We start from the raw sequence: 25,205 nt of genomic DNA, 5'->3' as shown, positions 1-25,205 counted from the left end.
CATCAAGCGGCGAGCGTCAACATCCCTGAAAGAGGAAGGTTCCCTATCTAATAAGATGGGGCTGGTCACCCCCTCTCCCTCTCCACCAACGACTATGGGTTTCTCTATCTCTTCTTTCCATTGGGAAGAACCATCTTCCTCATTTTTACCAATAGCCTCCCTTTTCGTGTTGGAAAGTCATCAGCCAAGTAGCTTTGCACAATGGCTACTTGTCTTAAGATCTATCACCTAGCCCCTCCAATAGAAGATAACTCGTGACCATCCCTCTAGAGGTCGCCTCAGAAAGGTCATCGCTAACCAGACATTCGCCGACAAACCCCACTGATTCATCCGAGAATGCCATTAAAGGATCAAGAAGAGCAAGGGAAGACGACGAACTGAAAACAAAAAAGTCCAAGAAGAGGTCCAGAAACAGAAAAATATAAAAAAGAGTAGCACCGCACCAAGAAAACAATAAAACTTACGTGACTAAAATAGGAGAAATGGGAGATTCGAAAGCTCCAGTATTTCGCTTCAAGATCGTGGGGGAGAAGAACATGAAAGTATGAAGAACGGAGGAGGAAATGGAAAGGGTTAATGTTGAGGTCACCCATGTCCTTGCCAAGTAGCTACTCCTTGTTGGAGCGGTTACCTAATAACTATCACCAATTAGGGAGGTTATCCTTTAACCGTCCGCCGGCAATAAAGGTCTGCACCCACGCTCCCAGATATGAAAGTGACCTAAGGACTAACCACGAAATCATGATGATGAGGAGTCCATGACCTCGAGAGGGTTGTTTCATCTTTTCTCGTAAGAAGGACAACCCTATGCATAGCTCCTTCCCGAAAGGAAGAATGCCTCCCAACTAGAAGTTTTGATGGGAAAACTATTACTACTCCGAGTAGTACACTGACCTTTCTCCTCCTCAGAGCAGGGGGGACCGAATGATGCCCAAAAATAAGCTCAGCTAATGTAGAGGTCATATTTGAAAGGAGTCCCAAGAAAAGCCCCTGAAGTGACAGGCCTAAAGGGGAAGACTCCGAGAAACATCCAGCCCAGGAGCTCGCATGCAAGCTAAAGAAATGTGGGTTCTAGTAAAGGACCAATGTCCCATGAGGGACAGAACCCCTCGCCAACGTGGCTACTATGCTGATTTCCCCCATAAATGGTCGAAGATTATTCATCCACGAGGAAGCTCCACAACCAGTTGCATTTGGGGGTAAGATGAGAAGAAGAGACGATTTCTTTTGCAAACTATTTCTTTAACTTCTCTTATTTATTTATTTCTATAAATGGATTATTAGATGGGCAAGAGAGAAAATGACAAACCCCACTCTGGGCATTACCACAAATGGACTCTAGGGGACAATGTACTCCCCATCTTTTCTTTTTTTCTTGTGTTTCATGTGCCATATAGCCATAGGAGGGTGACATCCCATTTACCCTTATTTTACTATAACAACTTGGGTGTTTGTAGCATTTGTCATCACGCTTAGTTTTGAAGATATAATTACAATACTCACTATGCAATTAACAATTCATTTAAGCCCAGGTAAGTAAATGATTGATTAATGTGTCTCATCACACCATGAAGAAACACAAACTATTATTCAAAATTAGCAATTCATCCATTAATTCCACTTTGCCTTTACTTACAATTCTACATTTATTTGTAAGAACTTCTATTTTTTTTTTTTTTTTTTTTGCTTGGTTGGTTTCTTAGCAGTTGTTTCCAATCCTTCTTTCCATCTCTAACATACTTTGAGAAAGAAGAAAGGCTCTTGATCAAAACCCTTTCCCTAAACTGTGTTGACAGCTCCTCTTCTCCTTTTCATTCCTCATCCTTGCACCCGAAAAGGCATCTTTTTCAAGCTAATCACCTCCTTGCATTTGATTGGTGTAAGGTGACATAAACCAAACCGCATTCTAGCAGCCAGGTTAAAAAAGAATCTCTAGCAAAGCTGTCAACTCAACCTAAAGAAACGGACCAGTCAACTTAAATGTCATGGGACGGGGCAAAAGCCCTTCAGTCAATTTAGATACCGCTCCTGCTGCGGAAGATAATGTTGTAGAGGACAATATTTTTTTATATGGAGTCATTTCAAATCCTTTCTCCATATTCTTTCTTAAAATTAAAATCTATCAATCCAAATGCAACCTTAAAACTTAAAAGAAAAAAAAGCTCAATATGCTAAAATAAATTATTTTAACATTATATATGTATATAGAAATTAGTTAGGCACTGTCTCTTACTAAGTGATCATAAAAATATAGGAGGGCGAGAGGTCAATCATTATAAGCTTTTTCAAGAGTGTGATACTAATCATTCTATACGACTAAATTTTGCAAACTATAATATAATTAATAAGATAATGGAGGATATATAGTTAATATTCAATTATTTGTTTTTTGTTGTTTTTTTCTTTCTTTTTGATACTTAGATATGATATTTTATTTGCAAATTTAGTAGTGATAATTATTATTTTGTTTCGGTGATTGCACGTGACAAATGCAATTAATTTTTCATTTTAAACCCGATAAATACTCTCAAATTAATTAATACAATTAAAAAAAAATATTTACTTTTTTGAGATACTTTTCCTGGGCAGTTGTTTCTAGCTCTAATTAATATTACCATCACATCATTAATGTTCTTAGTAATATGCCGTATTTTTATAAAAAAAATAAAATAATAAGACATATATTACCATCATTATGTTATAAATTAAAAGAATCATATAAAATAATTTATAAACATTTTAATGTATTTATAAATAACACGTATTTTAAGATTTTTATTATTTTAACACCTAAAACCTGGACATAAAAATTTATTAAGAAAATAATATTTGAATAATATTATTACCGCATAGTTATTATAAAACTTATAGTATTTTCTTTTTAAAAAAATACATATTTAATATTTTAATTGGGTCCAACCCGATGGGTCGGATTTGGGTTCTAGAATTTCTTGGCGAATTAGATCTATGGTTTCGATTTATTGTCATCCCTAATAATTACAGCATTCTAAAAATATAGGGAAAAGTATTATTTTAATCTGTTAAGTATGCCTAATTTTAATTTTAGTCCGATAACTATATCCATTTTTGTTTAGGTCCAGTAACTTACGAAATTGCTTACTTTTAGTCCTCTAGCAGATTTTCAGACAATTTTACCCCTATGAGTGCATATGGACTAAAACTGCCTTTCAAAAGTTGCATAGGGGTAAAATTGTCCGAAAATCTGCCAGAGGACTAAAAGTAAGCAATTTCGTAAGTTACTGGACCTAAACAAAAATGGATATAGTTATCGGACTAAAATTAAAATTAGGCATACTTAACGGACTAAAATAATATTTTTTCCAAAAATATATAAAGTGAAAAATAATAAATTTATTAGAGAATGAGTTGCATGGTGGTGTTATTGAAACGAGTGATGAATTTCAGACCTACCAAAGGTTCTAGAAGTGTGAGAGAAGAATGATGGTACGGGTCAAAGTTAAATTAGAAGCAAAGAAGAAAAGAGGATCTTTGACACTGTCGCTGCCTGCCTACCATCCCTGTTTGATATATTCCAATTGTACAAGTCTTTGTCCCCCAACGCCATTAATGGACGTGGGGCCTCTCCCCAGCAACACATGAACCACGTACCCGATAATAATCCAACGGTCACATATATATAGATTCATACATATTAAGATTTTGGAGGTATTTGAGCTAGATCGTAAAAAAATCTTAAATAAAATTAAATAATTTTAGAACTTATTTGTTGGTGGAGTAAGCAGGGGGTAAGGTCTAAGTACAACCTTCATAATTTCCCACACGTAGTATTGAATTAGCCTTCAACGAATGTTGATTTATACTAATACAAAAAGAAAAGGATCTCTACACTTACAAATGGTGGTTAATGACACTGTCGTATTAATTTTTTATAAAGTCAAAAGTACCCTTCAACTAATGAGATAACTGACTCACTCAACTTTTCAAATTTTATATTAACTAACTGATCTATTGATTTATATATTTTATCTTATTTATAATATATTTTAAAAATATAAGAAATTATTTATTATATGCACGCAGAAACAACGTACACAACGGCTAGTGATCCCAATTCCAAGAGATTTGAATAATATAGGTGTTGTGGAGTATTGACGTGGAATTTATATGGTTTTGGATTCTTTTATTCAATAATTTTTTGAGGTTCTCACAATGTCATATCAATTGGTCATTCTCCTCTCTATTACGATCTTGTGGCGAGGGTGGTGAAGTTAATATTGTAGTATCTCTTTCGGGCTAGGTTAATCTTGGGCGAGTATGATGAATTTCGAGTATGTACTTATTGTTGAAATAATAGTTACAATTATAAAAAATAAAAAATAAATATTCAGGTTGAGGTGAGAATATTCCACCCTCTTTAAGGAAATTTAAGTTCACTGCAGCAATATTTTCACCGGTTTTACAATATCACTCTTGACTTATCCTCTTCAAGATACAAGACTTCCGCAACATCGTGAAACTCTAAATTACTTTGCATAAGTAGTAGAATTCAAAACTTCACGAAAAAAGAACACATACCTATAACTAATACAACTCTCTCTTATAGGACAGTTACATGTAGCATATATTGAATATGCGTGTATTCTGAAACAAGTAAAGCGATGTCCCTTTTATAAACATGGTGTAGTAGTGAATGATAATATTGAAGAAGAAAGTTACAAATGTTATGGGCAATGATATTAACTTCTAACAAATTAAACTAGATTAAATATATGGTGACAAAACAGTATTCGCTCAGAGGTAGGACCTAACGAAAAGCCAACCTTGTGGGCCTTGGGGCTATAAAGCATGGTAAATTATTATGATCTTAATTACAGAACAACTTAAATCCCAGTCAGTATTACAAAATATCAATATAGAATTTATATAAACTTCTTAATATTAAATTAATTTGTGCAGCATACTAAAATTTATGTGCAATTAATTTAAAATATTTAAATATAATTATTATATTTTTAAATTATATATTTTAGTTAAATAAACAAAAAATATTAAAAACATAGAGGTTGTGAGTAATTATTTAGAAAAAAGTAAAAGAAGAAAAAGCATAGAAGTTCTTGAAAATCAGACACAACACAATGTATCTACTATCAAGACAAAAATGTTTGACAGGACCTTTGTCCTATGTGACCCCGTTTACTTTTATTGTATAGAATAAATGATGAATAGAATAAATTACAACAACTTTTCTTGATATTTGACATAATTATAAATACTCGCTCATTGTTTGAAAAATTATAAATACTCTTTAATGTTTGATAAAATTATGTAATCCTTGGAGTGAAGGTATAAAATCGTCAACTATACCTTTATTATATTTTTTTCTTCCGGAGTGTTCTTACAACTACTTCATTGACTCCATTCAGTGCGTGCAGACCGCAGACGTTCTGCACACGCGTGATATAATGCAGGCGTTGGACTATCAGTACTAGCAAACTGCTTGTTTGTTGAATAAAAACTAAAAGATTCCAATCTTACCATGACTATAGCTTTCTCTCTAAGACTCGATAAGTCCAAATGCAGCTTCCAAATCTCAGATCTCTCAGACTTTTCTGTATGTTGGAATCTCAAAATGTATGCAAGCAGAGATATTGTAGCCATGATAACCAATCTAATTTGGCCAAATGCTAGTTTTCCATATGAAGCCATATAAGAATGTATATGTACAAAGAACTATTTACATTACGTCTTTCTGTATAGGCTACAAAACTGAAAATGTTATTTCAGGATGCTGAGATGAGCTGTGATACTGTAAGCTTCCTCAACTGTGAAATTATGCACATCCAGTGAAGTTTCTGTATATTGTGGAAATTCGTTAGAAGAATTTGTTCCACCTTTCAATATTTTCCTATACTGAGATTGCTAAGACGACGGTCATAGTATTGGTGGCAGTAACAGACTATACAACAGAGCCATTAGTAAGAAGAATATAGCTTGAACATTAACACTACAACCACGAGATAGAGAGTGAGCTCCTACTAGATGTACGGACCCAGTAATTTCATCCTTCAATTCAATACTTGACGAGCCTGACACCAAGGAAAATTGAAACAGAGTTACTGCCAGAACAAGCAACTCTTTCACATTTCTAAAAAGGTAGGAAGTTTTGAGCATTTTCTAGATAAGTATGATCTGAACATAACATAGATTCATCTCTTGTGACCGAGTCAAGGAAGCTGTCATTCAATAGATGAATTGAATAACAGCAGATCTGAAAATCTCGTTCGTGGCAGCAACAGGACATTCACCAACACACAGATTAAAAGATTAGTCAATCTGCTTGAAGATGTTCGTGTCTGAAGTTACTTCAACAATCAAGTTATATCAGAGCTTATGTCTAGTATATAACTAACAGATAAACATTATCAAGCAAGAGAAGGTGCTGAAATTTTCAAGTTGAACATAGTCGTCCTCTAATCTTGGATAAACAACGATAAAAGAAAATTCGTCAAAGACCACAAAAATTATTTCTCAACTAGTGCAAATAGTAGTGAGAAAGGATACATCTGATCATGCTTTCTTTTCATGCCGCTCTATTTTAAAGTTACTACAGTAACGCACCAGTCATCGGAACCTAAAACTTGAAATGTTTTTGACCAAAAAGGTTACAACCTTCAATAACGTGTTTGCATGCAAAAGATTAATGTAGCATGGTATGGGAACTTATCAGTTATAATTTTTTTTCATGCAACACTTCACAACTAAACTCTTAGGGGGCCTTTCAGAAAGTAATGCCTCAAGAAATATGGAACATAGATACAGATGAAAAACAGGACAACAATCTTTTTTAACGTTATAGGGGAAGAATAAGAGGGATGAACGAACTCATTTCACCGTCAAAGATATCAGACTAGCTGTCTACATTAAGTATTTCATGAACGACATTGAGAATCGTTTATAGATGGTAGAGTGGTTTTTAGTTCAGCTGGTTCTATTTAGTATTAATAAATCCTTGTAAGGGTAACAACAAGTTCATTTCTTGTTCAATGTCATGGGAAGGAACCAAAGTACTCGTTTTGATGTCAAATATATCAGGCTAAGAGCTCTAGAGATGATATACGATTCTCTGTACTATGTGAACTCTATTATGAAATGCTTATAGATGCTAGAAGTATTATTAGGCAAACTGCTGCCATATAGTGATGACGAAACCTTCTGAGAGCAACAAAAGAAACCTTCAAATAGCCTCCACATGAGTGTCAAATGCCAAGGCAAAAACTCCTATTATGATGCATGGCTTCCGCAATAAACTAGACGTGAAATAGTAGCATGGCAATGTAATCATTACGTTTAATCCCACACATTCACCTCACTGTTCGACAAAACTTGGCATGAGAAAATTACATAACTCAAGAAGTAGAAAATTTTATTTCTGTCTGAAAATGAGAATTTCATATTTGTAGCAATTGGGATGGCTTTAACCAAGTATATTCTTCAAAACATATCATATAATAAATGTACGCATGGATCACCTTCAAATCAATAACTAGATCACATAATTCGCCAGCACACAAGTTGCAGTCTCGCAACTTCAGTACAGGGCACACAGCCATTCCAATGCCTAATTTTCTTAATTCAACTTTTTTTATTTTAATTTGCGCCTTCATTATTCCCTAATTTGAAGAGCACTAATGTTTTAAAGAGGGGCAAAATGTCAAAAGTGGTGACATGGAGGATTTTATGAATATCAATGAACACCATTTATGAGGGGAGAAAAAAACAGAACAGATTGCAAGGGGGAGAAGGATGGTGGAGGGAACAAGAGCAAGTAGATGAGACATAAGAGATTGATGAAAGGAAACGAGGAATTGAAAAAAGTGCTCCACTGGCGGCGGAATTTTGAATCTTTTTAGGAGGATTACGGATTAGGGTTTTTTACTTTACTCATATTTATGTCTTTCTTTTCCCTCTAAATTAAATATGAGAATAAAAATATCTGGCTGGACTATTTTCATCAAGTTACCAAATAAAGCACTTACACTGCAGGAGAAAATATATAGTGACTTGGATTGCATATTAAAACTTTGTAGAAGTTCCAATGAGTTGCAATATTTTTCACATTAACTAACCATTCTACTACAAAGTATTAACATCTTTTGTTATTGTAATAGATACTTTAAGACGACCAGACTCTCAAAATCTTTTAATTTTACCTCACTCCCATTCCTTCTCCTGCTTCCGCTCTAACTTTTGACTTGTGTAACTTAGGCGGTGTTTGCGTGACCATATAAGGTTTTCAAAATATTTTTAGAACTTATAGGATATTGGATCTTTTATTTAAAAAAAAAAAAAAAAAGCTGGTTTAGATAAACTTAGCCAAACACCTTCTTGGTACTGCCAGTCAAAAGGCAACAGAAGTTTCGGGGTAATAAGTTTATCACTCTTTCGTTTAGACATCAATAATTTGAAAAATCTGCAGCTCATCATGAGTCTATATCAAAAGTATAAAGTGGTAAAATATAAGCAAATCAATACTTACAGTTATACTCAGTCCATCCAATCGCTTGCTTTTCAAGATCATACAGGACCAGCTTATTTGATAGAACTAAATCTGCCAACAAGTGACCAACCAAAACTCAGAACCAAAAATTTACCTGAAAAAATATTGTCACATCCTTGATTATGTACATAAGTTTATTTTCACCAGTTACATAATTCAATTGGTCAACATTTTCTAAGAGTACCATGATTCATGCAGCATTCTGAAATTTTGAATTATTGTTACAAGAGTTACAAAGTGAGAATTAGAAGTTAGTTTATAATGTTGAAAATATTGCTCCAGTCCTGCTCCTTAGTCAAATCTTAGATTTTAAAACTAAAAACTTTCACGTCTTTGCAGTAAGCCTAAGTTTCAAAGAAATAGCATCCTATTCAAGCCAGTAAACCTCTAACTCATCTAATAAAAGAAGGGAAAGGAAATCAAGTTCATCTTGATCATCCTTGTCAGTATCATAGATCAACAGAAAAATAATGTCACTCTAGAAGTCAGTGAAGTTGTGGCAATAATATTATTATCATAGTTACCAGCTGTCAAAATATCAATCTCTTTAGTATCAGCTCCACAAACCAATTGGCGACAACTAGAAAAAATAAGTAAAAGGATTTATCTACAATAACATGCAAGATTTACAGTGCTCCACAAACAAAGACAAAAGGTTATGATTCCTGAGAGCTCTTTGAATAGTTTCAAGGTCATCAAGAAGGGAACCAAACGAAATAAATATTTCATGCCAGCAAAGCAATTTAAATATGATAATAAGAATTGACAAAATAGTGAGTATGAGCATGGTCCTACCTCCTAAAAGAGTAATATTCTTTTTGTCCTGGGACTCGATCCCACTGTTTTGCCAACCAATACAAATCAAGTCTTCCTGCCAAAGAAAATGAAAAAAATAAAATAAAAAACAGCAGATCTAGGTCCCAGAACTATTACAAAAATCTAAGACACAGGAAAAAACATATAGTGATAAAAACTGACAGAAAAAAGTGTCAAGCCAAGAAAATCACCAATCAATAAAAAGTAATAAAACTGGAAATCACCCCTAAAGTCTGTCTATATAAAATCTTTCCTTGAGGTTTACTATTTGTCATCTATCATAAACAATTTTTCATTCTCGATTGTAAACTAAACGTAATTTGACATATTATAATAATTATAGATTGCATCTACTCTTCTACTATCCCAACATTTATGTAATCAGCACATGAAATTCCAAAACTTGCGCAGATAGATCAGAGAAGTTGCAGAAAAAAATTGAATGAGTAAGCTGAAGAATGCAGTATCATCTTGTCAACTGGGAAAGTATCTTTCATTCGGATGAATTCAGCTAAACCTTAATTATGCAAATGGCTTCATAAATCTGCGGCGAAGAAGCAAATCATCAAGTCAAGTAATTAATCTCAACTATGGCAGGAGGGGAGATGGACCTCTCCAATAGGCCCACCAAGAAGGGGTTGAAGGATTTCTAATTAGTGAACTATGAAACAAAATAACCTCTTACTTATGTAAGCACCTAACTAGTAGCACAAGCAGTCAACACAACATTCTGGCAGCCTGCGCTTCTTTCTATTTATTTTATTTATCTTTTAAGAGTAATGTATCTATATACTCTAGAGGTTAACGAAAAATGAAAAGAAGAAAAAGGTAGATAAGCAAATATTTGACAACACAAAATAGTGGGCGGTCCGGCAAAGAACCATACTACATTATACTTGAGTAAAAGAGTATACTTACAAAAGGGAACAGATAATCGTGAGGATAAACCTTCAGTGTAAGTAAATTTTCAAAATGAAGAGTGACAGGTGGAAATCCATCGTCAACACTGCAGCAAATGAAAAAACAAAAGTTACACTGAGGTACATATGAAATTAACACCTGAAGCAAATCACTAGAAGAGCATGTCTTCGGGGATACTGCATGTATAACTGTTGAAGAGTACATTTTTTATGAATCTACTTGAAAATGAGAATTATCACCCAGCAGTTAAAGAATAGTAAAACTCCACTTATTCAATTACTTAAACCCAAAAGTCTCAAGCGCAAGTATAGAAACATAAGTCAAGTTGGTAGTTGCTGGATACACAATAAATCAAATGTAGGGAGAAAACAAGATTAGTCGCATGATTGTTTTCGTGCACTTTCAGATATTACAAAAACTTAATATGATATTTCTCTAGGCCTGTCGTGACTTTTGAAAAAGTTCGGGCAAAAAGTTACACATGAAATATACACTGAGAATTGTTATCAACTATAATGTCAAATTCCATTGCATTTAAATTTTGTACTTCCCTTTCAGTTGCAATTGCCAGACATTAGAATGCATCAAAGTACTGACGACAACATCAGATAACTGAAAATAACCTAACTTTGTGCTGAATTTGAGTTACTTGTCATAAGGATTCATTTTATCAAAAAATAAATAAATAAATAATTCATATGCACTTTAAATGTCAGATTTTACAAAAGTTTTCTCTCAGGTCACAGTTATTTTGGCTTATAAATTGAAAAAAAGACGAAGATACACATACACACACATATATATAACGAAAGCCATCTTTTCAAGTATAAACTTCTCCACCCTTTAGAAAAAAGTAGGGTTAACTACAACTACCACCCCAGTAAAATTAGTATAATGCCAAAATATACTCCTCTCCTTTTGAAATTACAAATTTCTCCAAGCTTGAAAAGTTTATATAAAATCCCCTTCCATTAGGGTTTTTAACACAAAATGATGACATCATTCAAATAGTTTCCTATGCATTTATCCTTATAGCTTTGATTCGGGAATAGCCTAGGACTAATAGCATGAGCCATGGTGCTTACAGGAGAACAGTCACCTCATGCTAAATGTCGCTTTAGTATGGTGTTTTGCACCGGCAAGTGTAAAAAACAATAAAGTCACACATCCTACTAATAGCTATAACTTTTGGCCTGTTGGTAAGAACCAGTCTTATAGTTAGTATTAGAGTGAGTTCATGGATTCGAATCTCTCAGGGGGTTAATTGTTGACATCTATATTCTATTGTCAGTTTAATTCTTTGATTCAGGAGAATATAACAATTTGAGGACTAACCACCTGACCCGTGGTGCTTATGGGAGCACAACCACCTTCATGCCAGCAGTTGCTTTCATATGGCTCTTTGTGCTATTAAGTGTATACAGTCACTTTAGTATGGTGCTTGGGGCTAAGTCTATAAGGAAATATAGTTCCGCCTCTGCTTGTTATAGCTTATGGCATAGGGTAAGCAGTTGATTGTGTTAATCTAACTTGGAGAGATTGTGTTTGTCTATAAAAATCAGTTTCTTTGGTTTCTCCATTTACTTGTCGTTTATCTAACGTGGAGAGATTGTGCTTGTAATGAATTAAAATTTAAAGAGAGTCAATTCTAAAGTTAATTGTTTGTATTGTGCCCTAAACGCATGCCAAATTTACCCCTTATGTTCTATCATGTGGAAAATAACAAATTCATCCACCTAAGTCCACCAACATAATGAGATGAAAATAAATAAGGAAAGTTGGAGTTGTATAATGAAGCTAAAATTAAACTAATCCATAATTTATTGGCACTAGATCTTGTAAATTAGCTTTTTAAAGGTAATTCCAATTTGTAATGATTTTTACAAAGTGATGTAATGGAGCTTCACTATTTTCAACCAATATAATGTCCTTTTTTTATCGATTCCGTAGTCAAAACAAATTCTTCTAAATATAAAAACAAGCATCTTCTAACTTACAATTTAACATATAAAATAAGGACGTATCTAACTGATAGAACGAAGGCATACAAACATGAAGGTCAGGCAATCCTCCGTCATATGTACGAAACTCGAAGACTAAACATTGATCACCAACCACATTAGTTATCGGAAAGAGCTAAAGAATATAAAGATCAGTAACTTTTGCCTTAAAAAATATGAAAATCAACCCCTAATTTAGAGAAACCAACAAACACAGATTAATCCTAAAAGATATAATAAACAGGATCACAGCAAGATAAGAAAGGAAAATACATATGCAAACAAGTTAGAAGTATCAAAAGTCAAGCATCAGAAGAAAATAGAGGAAAATGGTGAAAAGAGAGAAGTCAAATAAGAAAAGAAGTCAGATCAATCGCCACTAATTCAAGAATTTGACAAATATACAGAAATAATAAATATTAGCAACTGAGATTAACTCGTTCAAGGGAGATTAACAAACGTTCAAGGGAGATTAACAAATGGATAATACCTTCCAGAATAATCAAAGCAAGTGTATTGATCATGAAGGGTCTGTAATTTCAAATCCAACTGCCATGAGAGTATCTAAATGTAAAACACATAGAACGGTAAGCTTTCCGCTGTCAAATTCTAGTAATCAAAGTAAATTTCAAGGGATCAGTGGCAAACTAGTCACCTTTTTGACTAGTGGATCATAAATCACCTCAGGCAGATAAGCCAGTGTGGTACCACTGTCAATTATTGCCCCTTTCTTGTCTCCAATCATATACACATCTGTTGTCAGATTCAGAAAATCATGACCAACTTGAACTGCAGTCATATTGACATTGTAATGGGGCCTACAATTTCATAGAAGAATTTTTTAAGGGATTTTCAAAACTAAGATATGGCTATATGCAAACAAAAGAGCAGCCACCACAAATGAGAACTTAGTAAGAAGGAAACTCATAGAAGAAAATACAGAACACCGATGATAGACCTGGAAAAGGCTACAGAAAAGCTGAGTCTGCATGCAAAATGAAAGTCATAGAGTTGTCTACCATCATTAGAAGACATAGTAGTCGAAAATAGTTTTTGAATTAAAAAGTCCCTAAGACAATAAAGTACACTTTTTCCAGAGTGAGGATCAATTATCATAATGTCAATTTGATGCTATGATATTAACAGAATCTGAGTTAAATGGGAGCTGCCTAATATCATTCTTTTTGGTCCTATTGTTACTTGCTTATATCAAACCCAAAGGATTTCTTTCAACTCTTAGTTCTATATATATCGAGGGCCATTCAGCACTTTTTGCAGTTGATTAACTTCTCAAGCTCCATATTTGCAGGTCCTAAAATTCTATCCAACCAGATTCTCAGATGTTTCTCCTTATATATTTTCCTAATACTTCAGCCACAGAGTATATCCAGATGCATCCTCTATACTTTACGACCCCCTGCTCACTGCTGGACTACTGTTTTCTTACACTAACCCTACAAAATATGAGAAAATAAATTATGCAATACATTTGAGATCACACTCATTCTAGGAATCATCATGAAGAATAGATAGCACCATTAGGTCCTATAGTGATAAGATATTCTCATATCATGTTGAAGATATGAGAAAATGTAAGTGGTTCAAACTTTGGCAAACTACAATGGCCTCATAGCCCTCTATGTTCTCTACCTGGCTATGGTAACTAGCAAAGATTTACTAGATATCACAATGAAACAACAAATGGAGTGCCATAAAACATCAGTTTACTACCTGAAATGAACACTTGCAGGCCAAAAGCAAAGTGACATAATCAAAATAGAAAGGTAAGGATCTGACTTACGTGTCTGGCACCAGTGGTGTTGTGTTCACTTGTGGCTGAACAACATGCCCAATAGCAAAGATACCTCCACCGTTCACGCCATCTAAGCAATGTGCAAACATCTTCTTCACTCTTCCTGATGAAGCTAGCTGCGAAAGCATTGACGAATTTGATTTTCCAAAACCCAGTATCCCATCCAATGCATCATCTGATGGCCCCAGATCTCCAGATTGTCTAGCACCACATCTGCTCAAAAATTTGTACTTAGTAATTGCTCAAAGAAAAAACATATATACTTATCAGAGATTCAAAATAACTACATTAATCAGATAGATAAGAATTCAAAATTTTATATTATAATAGTTACGTGTATAGACAGGAAATGGAATGTATCCAGAAGCTTTCATAAATGACAACAAGATGATAAAGCCACAAATTTCAATAATATATGGACAGAACACAAAGTAATTACAGTAAGAGTATAACACAGAAATGGTAAGAGGAAAAGGAATACATCAATCACAACCCAGAAAAGAAAAATGAACGCAGATTGCTTAACCAAGCTCCAATCGATTGAACCATGCAAAATATCCTGCTCAATTATGAATTAGTTTAACATCACACCGATGTATTGTCAAACCCACGGTAAGAATAGCATTAGTCCTAAGATATAAATAACCAGTTATTTAAGCAGTAATAAATGCTCGAGCCTAAGTAAGATTAGTTAAGGAAATTAAGAGGAGTTAAGATTTCCCAACGAAGGTAAATTAGGTGAGAATATGATGACCAGGACAATATGCATGGAAGATAAAGTGACAGCTTGCAACCCTAAATTATCACTTCGACAAGAGTTAAGGGTCAAAAATATGAAAAGAGGTGGTGAAGAGTGAAGTCTAAGTAACCACTTGCTAGCCGTTAAAGGGTAAATTACATTTTATCATCCAAACTTGTTTGCTTTTACACTTGGCCATCAAAACTTTTTTTAGTATCAACTTACCATCACAACTTTGAGAAATTTGCACTTTGCCCATATATGACAGGTCTTTTATTGATTTTTCTGGCTGAAAAATATCACATGTTGTGCATATGTGAAAAATATCACATCACATAACCCTTAAATATCATATGTTCACTGCATGTGATGTTTTTTGACAAAAAAATTGGTCAAAAAACAGTTACAAATGGCAAAGTGCAAAATTTTATAAAGTTGAGGTGGTAACTTCACACAAAAAAAAGGTTCAATTGCGTTTGGATGGCACAATGTAATTAACCGACCGTCAAATCATTACCTGCATATAAACATGCAAGAAAGATAATGGCACATCATGAGACATTTGGGAAAATAACCCAAAAGAGAATGACCATCAGAAGTAGTTCATACTTCATACCAGAGAGATGATAATGATAATGATAATGTTAAGAATTATAACATACCCAAAAATAACACTTCCATTTGCCGATTTGGTCTGTAAATCACCAGAGACTCGATCATACTGGACAACATCCTCAACAAAGTAGCCCATGCTATAGCTCCCATCTCCATAAACCTCAGTATACAAACATGATGTATTTGCCGTGCAACCAGATAAGCCACCACCAATCTCTTTACAGAAATCTTGTGTGCATGATACTAGTTTAGCAGTAAGAGAATCTCTTGGGTTGTAAAGGGTAAGTTCTATCTGCCAAAACATAAAGTAAATTCTATTACAAGAACAAGCAAAGATGAAAACAAAGGGATGTCGCCCTTGTAAAAGCATAGAAACTCATTCCTAGTCCAGAATATATAGCAACATAAAGATAAGGTCATACACCATGGTAGCCTCTTCGGGGGCATTGGTGACACTGAATGCAGTTAACCCATGTTATGTCACTTCCTGTGTCAACTTGCACATAGTAATCCTTGGAAGGCATTCCAATGCCTATTTTAGCATAATAGAGCCTGCAATATCAGTAGCAAATACATAAGTTAGAAGAATACTGTCATATTTGACAATATAATGAGCTAAAGATTCTAGTCAATCCTTTTTTTCTCTCTTTGAAAGAACGAACAAATACTTTTTCCTATGAACTCAGAAATAGCAGAAGAAATTTTGCTTAATTTATTTTGCATAAGCAATTGAAAATATTCAAAAGATCTTGCAGAGCCTTACAAGGCTTTGCAAGTTTATACATTGTAAAAATCAATAGCCAAACAGACATCTAAGAGTGTCTATGGCTCTATGCAGCGGGTGTCTGGTCATGTCCTTATGCCATCAAAATGAAATGTGTCCATATGGTCACATGTAAGTTGTCCACACAATATTTTACAGATAGACTCATTTAAGGTGATTTCAGGACCAAATATTGATGTGAGGGGATTTCAGGACCAAATATTCTTAACAACAGATCATAGTTTCCTCAACATGTTATTAAACAAGGAAAATATAAAAGTTTAAACTAACATTCGAATACACAGCATAAGCCAATTATTATTTGAAGATTTAGATATGTCGATATGCGAAAGTTTGTCCACGAGTCTATTTCTACATATATGGTGGTAATTACACTAGTTAGTCCAGTTGCTATATAGCGTGTGGATATACATACTACATAGGGAGCAGCAAGGCAATAATGGTGGGAATTGCACCATAGTACACATGCTTCAGTGCAACATAAATAATTAATGGTGCAAAACTATATAGCAAACTATGTGTAAGGATGCTCAGGAGAAATGTAGGAACCTTCCACAGCTAGGCATCACCAATCTAGTAATTAGTAACTCATACATGAAAGCATGCACCGAAGTAAACACTAGTACATTTCACTTAGACCCCATTAGCAATTCATTTCTTTCTTGCATACCATGAGGCAGAAGCAAAGACAATCTTGATAACCAGCCACTATTTTTCACAGGTTACTATTGACCCCATTAGCAATTCATTTCTTTCTTGCATACCATGAGGCAGAAGCAAAGACAATCTTGATACCCAGCCACTATTTTTCACAGTAACAGTTACTATTGTAAAAGACCTAGGATTCGATCATTGAATTGATTACCCTAAAGAAAATTAAGCATGAGATTTTACGCAAATATTACTTCAGAATCATTCATCTTTTTTCAAACGCTAACACAAACCAAACGCTGGAAACACAAAAAGATTGAACACTGTGACATATAGTCCCAGGATCAGGCACAGAATCAGAATATAAAAATCATCCATTCCGTTAAACAAGAAACTTCCACCCACTATATCTAAGCACTTACAACTACACCATCACCTTATTTACTCAAACAAACGCCGTGAAACCGAAAGGGAAAACGAAAAATAGGAAACACAAAAAAGAAGAAATAAAAAAATAAAACAACAAATAATAGCGCACCCAACCGCGTCCGGGCGGCCGGTGCCACCGAGGGGTAGGTCTACGCCAGCGAGAATGGCGAGATGCCGAACGTCGTCGTGAGCTCTGAGAGCACTAAGACTGGCGTCGGAGCCGGCGAATTTGTAGTTGACTTTGATGACTCCGGCGCCGCCATCCTCGTTGGCTCGATTGAGAGCGAGAAAATTGAACAGTGACAGTAGGAGCAGCAGCGAGTGGGAGCGCAACTCCATTTTTCTGGATTTTACTGAGGTCGCTCGTCTGATGATCATTGGTACCCTGTTTACTATTTATTTATGGGCTGTTGTGTCTCTAAATTCTCGTAATTAACGAGGACTACTCATATAATTTTATACTTCTGCTGTCTTCTCAATTGGGGTTTTCTTTTTCCTTTTCCCCCAAACTTCCGTTCCAAATTGGATGTTTATGCCCACAAATGACAGTATCCATTGCCCATCAAGTTCCAAGGCTTCGCACGTGCTCCCAATTTTAACTTTTGTTTGTGTTCATACTCGAATTGGGTTAATTGCATTCACCCAATCTATGTTATGAAAATAGATAAATAGTCCCTTTGCAAAAAAAATAAAATGGCAATTTATCTTATTAGTGTTGAGAAAAAGTTCAAAATACCCTCTTCATGCGAGCGGTATTGTGCGCGAGCGATTTTTTTTTTTTTTGTTTGTTTAAGAATTAATTCCGTACTATCAGAATTGGAAATACCAGTTATACCGATCAATTCTTAAAGTCTTCTATGTGATGATTTCCCATGAGTCAGTGCAGTCGGCTTGATAACGTATCAATCGCCCACTAAAGTTGAATAAACGACCTATGTCTGTCACCGATGAAACGCATGAATGATACAATGAATACAACTTTAATGCATGTCTCAATAGGATCCACAATGTCCTGTCTCGAGGTAATCGACTTAGAACGTTTCAAACCCAACCCTCAAAAGTTAGTTTCGTGGTTGTCATCCAATATACAATTCAACTACATGATCAATTTGGTTTGTGGACATTTGTTGTGACTTTAAAGTAATTCAATCTAACTAGTAAGTATAAACAAACACATATTGCCAAAAAATGAATACTTACTATATTCGTCGCATTCAATATTACATTTCTGATGTTGCTAAATAAGTTACAAAATCGACAACCAAATTGGCTTTCTGATCACCTATTCTAACACAGTAAAGAAATAGATACATACATAAAGAACGAAGGGTGAAGCAAGAGAAGAATACCAAACTCTCTCTATCAAGTTTCTCGAGTTCAAAAATATTCAAAAGTGTTCAATGCGAAGATCGAGTCGTCCATCGAAAGTACACAACAAATTATAGTGTTTAATTCATAATTAATTATAGGCGTTAACCCTTCGAATTAACGTTATAAATATCCAAATAAATTTTCAAAAAGATTCAAGTGGCAAACACATTTACAAATTCTCAAAACCAAAATCAAGATTATAACGCTTAATTCGAAATTACAGGCAGAAGCCTTCGAATTAACTTTATAAAAATTCAAGTCCAAATAAGATCTAGGCGAAAATTTTGCCATTGAATTAGTCAAATCCACAAAAATTATTTTGAAAGAATAATTAGGGGAAAAAATAGAAATTGCACTCCTTTCAATCCTTTTAAATCAATATATTTTATTTGTAACAATTCTTGTAAATTTTAATTTATAGACATGATAAAATTCGCATGCACAATTACATGTATGCTCGAACTCTCATTTGAGAGAACTATTTATTTTATGCGAGAGAACGTGTCTTTCTAGTTAGCCCGAATGATGAATGACTATTAGTGTGTCTTAGTGTGTATGTAAAGACATAGGGGAAATAGCATTTTACCCACAAGTTAGGTTTATGTCACTTTTGGTTTCATTCATTACGAAATTAGCACTTTTAGTCCCATAAATTAGCACTTTGGTCCTCATGCACTTTTCCATCTACAATTTAACAAAGTAGATTGCATGCCTAGCTCATTGCAGTTAAGTATTTTTCGTTAGAGGAAAAATTGGGGCTTTCTTTAATAGTAGCATATGGGTGCTTCATTTGACCTACTTCATTCATTTGTAGAAAGCATGATTCTCTCTCTTGATTCTACTTGGCTTCAACTTATAGAAATATAAGAAGAATAGAATTCAATTCTTGTGAGAGAAGAAAGAAGATCGCTATATTTTTTGCTCTAATTTCCTTCAAAATTTATTTTTTCCCCTCAAACGTAGTTATATTTTTCCCCCAAAAATGGTTCTGAGCTGGAAAACAAATCAATTTTCTCTCCAGCAAAAAATACTTAATGATCACATGCTAGGCATGTATTGTTACATTGTCAAATTGTAGACAAAAAAGTGGATGAGGACTAAAATTTTCTACTTACCCCTCGTTTTTTAAGTAATAGTGATAGAAATTAGTTGTATTTATATCATAATATGTATTTAACTTGCAACGATAAATTATAGTAATTTAATTTTTTATATAAATTTCCAATAATTATAAACTTTTTGATAGGACTAAACCAAATTTTTTACTTCACCGCTGTTTGGAATTCTAGCTGTATATTTATATAGATATTAGACATTGAGTGGAATTGTATTCCAAATTTATAGTAGCTGAGAACTTCACTTCTTTCTCCTTCTTCTTAAGATCATAAATGCTACAATTGAGTAATAAATACCCAAAATTGACCAACCCTTTAATTGCTTGAGGTTTATACAATATATGAAAGAGATAATTATACACTGATACCCTGAAATTTGGTGTAATTATACTTAAATCTTAAGTGGTTTGGAAATTACATCTAGCACTTTTGAAATTTGCTTCCATCTAGCAAATAAATTATTTTTTAGTCAAAATACCAAATTTGCCGATATCAATACAAAAAATTGAAAAAAATATTATATTTACCTTCGATTGACTTATTACTTATTTATTGTAGGTCAGACAAATCTTTTTAGGGCCAAATTATCCTCATACGTCTTCACACGTTAATGCATGTAAGGAGGTATATCTTCATCATTATAAAGATAGTTTAGTCGAAAAAAATTGTTTGACCTGCAATAAGTCAGTAATAAGTCTTGAGGGTAAATGTCAGTTTTTATTTAGTTTTGTTTGTTAGTATCAGCAAAATGTGATGAATTTGATTGATGGAGAAACTTATTTATTAGACGGAAGCAAATCTCAAAAGTGCTAGATATAATTTTCCAAACTACAAAAAATTTTAAGTGTAATTATATCAAACCTTAGAGGAAAGGAGTGTAATTATCTCTGTACGATATGATAACATAAGGATTTTTCTTAATAATTTTAATGTGAATCTCTTACTAGAAGGGTTGTATTTGTGGTATTTTAATTTATATAATGCTCAAAAGAATAATATAAATCTAAGTACAACCTATTTAATGATAAAAGAAACATAGAAGGAATAGAGAATAGACTCTTATATATGCAAGCCCAAAAGATATAAACTATTATTTTGTTAGATAATCTATTAATTGGGTTAATTACACTTAAACCCCATCTAAAACATAAAATTACATTATCTCCAGAGAAGTTTTAAAATTACACTTATATTTTTTTCGAAAATTCACTGTTTACACCTGACGTCTTTTGTTAGGGTTTGGACAAAATACTGGGATTAGTAAAAAAAATTACATAAATTTTCAATTTTACCCTTCATTTAACAGTCTCATATAATAGTTTTGACTTATCAAGGAAAAAATGTAATGTTATTAACTTCACTCCATATATAAATATATATATATATGTATATATATTATATTTATCTTTTTATAAGTACACAAATTATGAAGGGCAAAATTGAAAATTTATGTAATTCTTTTTCCTGATGTCAACATTTTTCATTCAAACCCTAATGGAAGGGGGCCGAATGTAAACAGATAATTTAAAAGGGGTGTAAGTGTAGTTTCAAAACATCTCTGGCAGAAAGTATAATTTCTCATTTTCAAAAGGGATCTAACTGCAATTAACCCTTATTTAATAGTAAGTGTTCAACAATTTATCAGCCGGACACCTGTTAGATAAGTGGTACCATAATAGACTCTTAAAACACATAAGCAATCAACAAAGGTAGAAACATCTGAGGAAAGGAAGCAGTTCAGCAATGATCTTAAACATAAATAAAGTCATCAACACTGAGGCTCTAAAATCTGGGCCCCTAATAGAATGGATACCTCTGCAGCTAACACAGAAGAATTAATAATATCAAAGCAAACGTACCATATAACACAGTAAAAGAAGCGTGCAAGAAGCTGCAATCGTTCACGACATCATGCAGCAACGAGAAGAGTTAATCGAGCTTGATGTCAGGCACATGTCGAACTTTGTAGAAGTCTTCTCCTTCACCGTCTGCTGCTCTGAGCCGATTCTTAAAACCATCAGGCATCCACCTAACATTCAACTTCTGGAGTGTGGTTATGAATTTCAAACCATCCGGAAGCATTTCCAGCTTTCCACAGTGAGCAATGACTAAACGTGTGAGTTTTGGCATGGCTCCTTCGTCAATTCTCCATGTTTTCAGGTTCGACAAACCCCACAGTTTCAGATACAATAGCCTAGGGAAACCTTTTGTCAAGCAAACCATTTCCTCTCCAACATAGGTGGAATCGTATAACGTTAGGCTGCTCAACTTTGGTAGCTTCTCCAGCGTGGCCATTGGGTCTTCACTGAGTGCTGACGCCTTGAAGGCAATTTTGGCAATGGTTGAAGAAAAATGATAATGCTCTGGCAGCTTAGCTATATGCCCGCGTATGGATAATTTGTACAGACGGTGGCAACCTAGCAATGTCCTCAACAGGCTTAACTCTGCATCCGAACAAAATTGTGGACAGGAAATGGAAAGGGAAGAGCGCCGGAGGTGATTCTGTGTGAAGCTTATGTATTTGATGATATTTGGCAGGTCATCAAGATTATCCTTTATTGCTGCTCGTAGTTTCCGAAGATTAGTCAATCTATCAAGATCTTTTACATCACATAAGCTAGTATTGAAGTTTACCAGTGTCTCCAGCTCACTCAATCCGTCCAATCTCAATTTTGCACCGTCTTGAGTAAGAAAGTTACTAGGAAGATATAAATGATTTAATCGCCCCATCTTCCAGACTACATTTGGGATCTCGAGTGTGGTATCCGCTTCTAAATCAAGTGTCTCCAAGAATATCAGTTTGCCTAACGACGATGGCAACTTCTTGAACTGAGAATAGCTTAAACACAAGTATCTCAAATGGATTAAGTCTCCGATGGCTTTAGGCAGCTCATCAGGATAGTGAAATCCCTGAAGATCCAGAACCCTGAGTAATTTGAAGCTGCCGAGGTGGGATTTCATATGTTGCAAAAAGTCTCCCTTGCAATCACTGGCATAGAAGAATGCTGACCTGATGTGATTATATTCACTGCAAGCAACTGGAGAATTGGTTTCATTGGTCTCCAAGTAGACAGAAACTCTCCGCGCAGTGTTGCTGGATGCATATGATTCCGTTGCTTTCTTTTCACGTCTAAAATCAATGACCTTAGTGAAGTTTTCATCTTTGGCTTTAGATATACACAGATCTCGCATTAGATCATGAAGACGGCAGTTTTTGAAACCACCAGCAGTTTCCTTAACATTGACTTGCACCATGCACCTTTGAGCCAGTTCAGCCAAGTATCTTTCAGCAACGTCCATCATTGTTTCTTCTTCAGCCCTCTCGTCTTGTGATATAATACCTTCAGCCAACCAGAACTGGTATACCTTCTCAGCTTCTATCTCAAAATCCTCAGGAAAATTGGCGAAATAAAGAAAACATTGCTTGAATTGGAATGGTAGGTCATGGTAACTGAAGGCTAAAACATCATTCACTGCTTGTTGTTGTCCATGGCCTCTGCCCCTGGCCAAGTACCAGTTGATGTTTTCATATACCATCTGCCAATCTCTTAGTGTATGCTTTGTGATCAGAAGTCCACCAAGCACGAGAATGGCTAGTGGCAACCCACAACAAGGTCCAACCATTTCCTTCCCTAATTTCTCCATGTCCGGATCAATCTTAAACTCTGAAAAAGAATAATACAAGCTCATTCTTTCGTATTTTGCATTCTCGTTTTAGTAATAAAGAAATGTAAATAAACAATTATATGGAAATAAAGAATCATGCGGCCTCCATCTTTCAGGATTTTGGTCCAGATGGAATACCAAGTCCCTTTAAACGAATTGAAGTTAGATTCTACATGTTATTACCAGTGACACTGAAATAGCTTTCAAGGAACAGGAGAGGGCAGATACATTAACATCTCATACTCAAACATGTTAGGAGCAAATATTCGAAAATACTGAGACCTCATTATCACATTGAAGATCAGTTTAGCGCTCAAGTGAGTGATATGACAAGGAAACTGTGCTAGTGCCTTCCTGTTTTCTGATGGTTGAAATCTGATAGCTTAACGGGTGCTGTTCTCAGTAGTCAATGAAGTATGACTGTATGAGCACACCTATCGCAATGGAGTTTGCATATAATATTATGGTAAAAAGGGAAGTCTAATAAAGCCATGTAGAGCACCAAAAAATTGATTTTGCAGCTAAGGATTCACAAACTGAAAAACAATGAACTAAAATTGACCAATATGTGGCAACCCCATTAATCTTATTCGAAAGTATATAAACAGGCCTGCAGCAAATATGGCAATCTTACCAGCATTATCATCTCCCCTTCTAGGGAATGCTTTCTTCTGCAGCAGCTCCCAGCTCTCCTCATTGCTCAAAAACCTCGGTTCATAAAGAAAACCATTAGGATCCACAAACACCGCAACTTCTTTGTTGCGGGTCGTGAGCAGTATCTTGCTACCTTCCCCTGTCCTGGAATTCGGAAAAGCTGGTTTCAAGCTCTCCCAAGCTTGTCCAGACCAGATGTCATCAAGAACCACCAAACACTTCTTCTTGAGCTGCACATCATGGAGCTGCTTCACCAATTCCTCATCCCTCATACAAAGAATATCCTCCCGTTTCTCCGGTATAAGTTTGATCAATATCCCTACCATAATATCCTTCTTATCCCACTGCTGAGATACGCAAGTCCAAGCAAATCCATCAAAATGCCTCCTGACATCACTATGGCTGTAAAGCTTCCTGGCTATGGTGGTCTTCCCTAAACCTCCCATTCCATAAATAGAAACTACTCTATCTTTCTGTTCGTCCACCAAATGCCCGACCAACATCTTAATGTCCTCCTCCAACCCCACGATGTCTTCCTCCACGACATGGGAATAAGACCTCCTCAAATCGTTGATTCTTCCGTTCTTGGAACTGGCCCCTTCTCCAGGATCAGTAATCGGCTTTATCCCATAAGTCTGCAAGCTCGTGGTGAGCCCAGAAATCTTGCTCTTGATATCTGAAATCCGGGACCCAACCCTGTAAGTGGTGACAATCTCCTTCAAAAAACAGCCCATTCTCCTGAAAACATTTCTTGAATTTCTCGACCTCCTGGAGGCAACCTTAGCAGCGACGAAAACAAGAACGTTATCCTCGATATCGTAGGCTGCCTCTCGAACTTCAGCAACCCAATTCTGGACCCTCTCATCCGTGTCTTGTTTGGAATCAGCGTCTTTCAAGAACGATCGCATTCGCTGGAGCTCCTGCTGGATAGCCTCCACCTCGGACCTCACTCCATAGTAGAACTTGGCTTCTTCTACAAGGAGGTCGCGGATAGTCTCTAGAGTGACGGAGACAACTGCCTCTGCCATTTAATCACAACGGAGGCAAACTGGGTGCAAATCCAAAAGTTTCAGGAGGCCAATGCGATGAACA

The 25,205-nt window shown here is 35.1% G+C and overlaps 2 protein-coding genes across 3 annotated transcripts; both read right to left on the bottom strand.

Annotated features, from left to right (window-relative positions):
* On the bottom strand, positions 5,655–17,835 carry LOC105158682 (aspartic proteinase-like protein 2). Of its 2 annotated transcripts, none has more exons than XM_011075514.2 (10): positions 17,417–17,831; positions 15,866–15,995; positions 15,491–15,735; positions 14,078–14,302; positions 12,932–13,094; positions 12,767–12,840; positions 10,274–10,361; positions 9,335–9,410; positions 8,519–8,590; positions 5,655–6,068 (listed from the first exon to the last, which is right to left on the bottom strand). In XM_011075514.2, the coding sequence occupies exons 1-10, from the start codon at positions 17,683–17,685 to the stop codon at positions 5,914–5,916; spliced, it is 1,497 nt and encodes a 498-aa protein (XP_011073816.1). In that variant the 5' UTR covers positions 17,686–17,831; the 3' UTR covers positions 5,655–5,913. The 2 variants fall into 2 exon arrangements, 1 of the variants encoding a protein (XP_011073816.1); XR_002286846.1 differs by having other exon boundaries at positions 5,929–6,068; positions 8,519–8,633; positions 17,417–17,835.
* On the bottom strand, positions 21,514–25,205 carry LOC105158681 (putative disease resistance protein At1g50180). Its single transcript, XM_011075513.2, has 2 exons — positions 24,094–25,205; positions 21,514–23,458 (listed from the first exon to the last, which is right to left on the bottom strand). Exons 1-2 carry the CDS (start codon positions 25,139–25,141, stop codon positions 21,723–21,725), a joined length of 2,784 nt encoding a protein of 927 aa, XP_011073815.1. The 5' UTR covers positions 25,142–25,205; the 3' UTR covers positions 21,514–21,722.

The sequence above is a fragment of the Sesamum indicum genome, linkage group LG3 (assembly GCF_000512975.1).
Source record: "Sesamum indicum cultivar Zhongzhi No. 13 linkage group LG3, S_indicum_v1.0, whole genome shotgun sequence".
Taxonomy (NCBI): Eukaryota; Viridiplantae; Streptophyta; class Magnoliopsida; order Lamiales; family Pedaliaceae; genus Sesamum; species Sesamum indicum.
The sequence above is the reverse complement of the archived record's forward strand: the minus strand, read 5'-3'. Positions and strand labels throughout refer to the sequence as shown.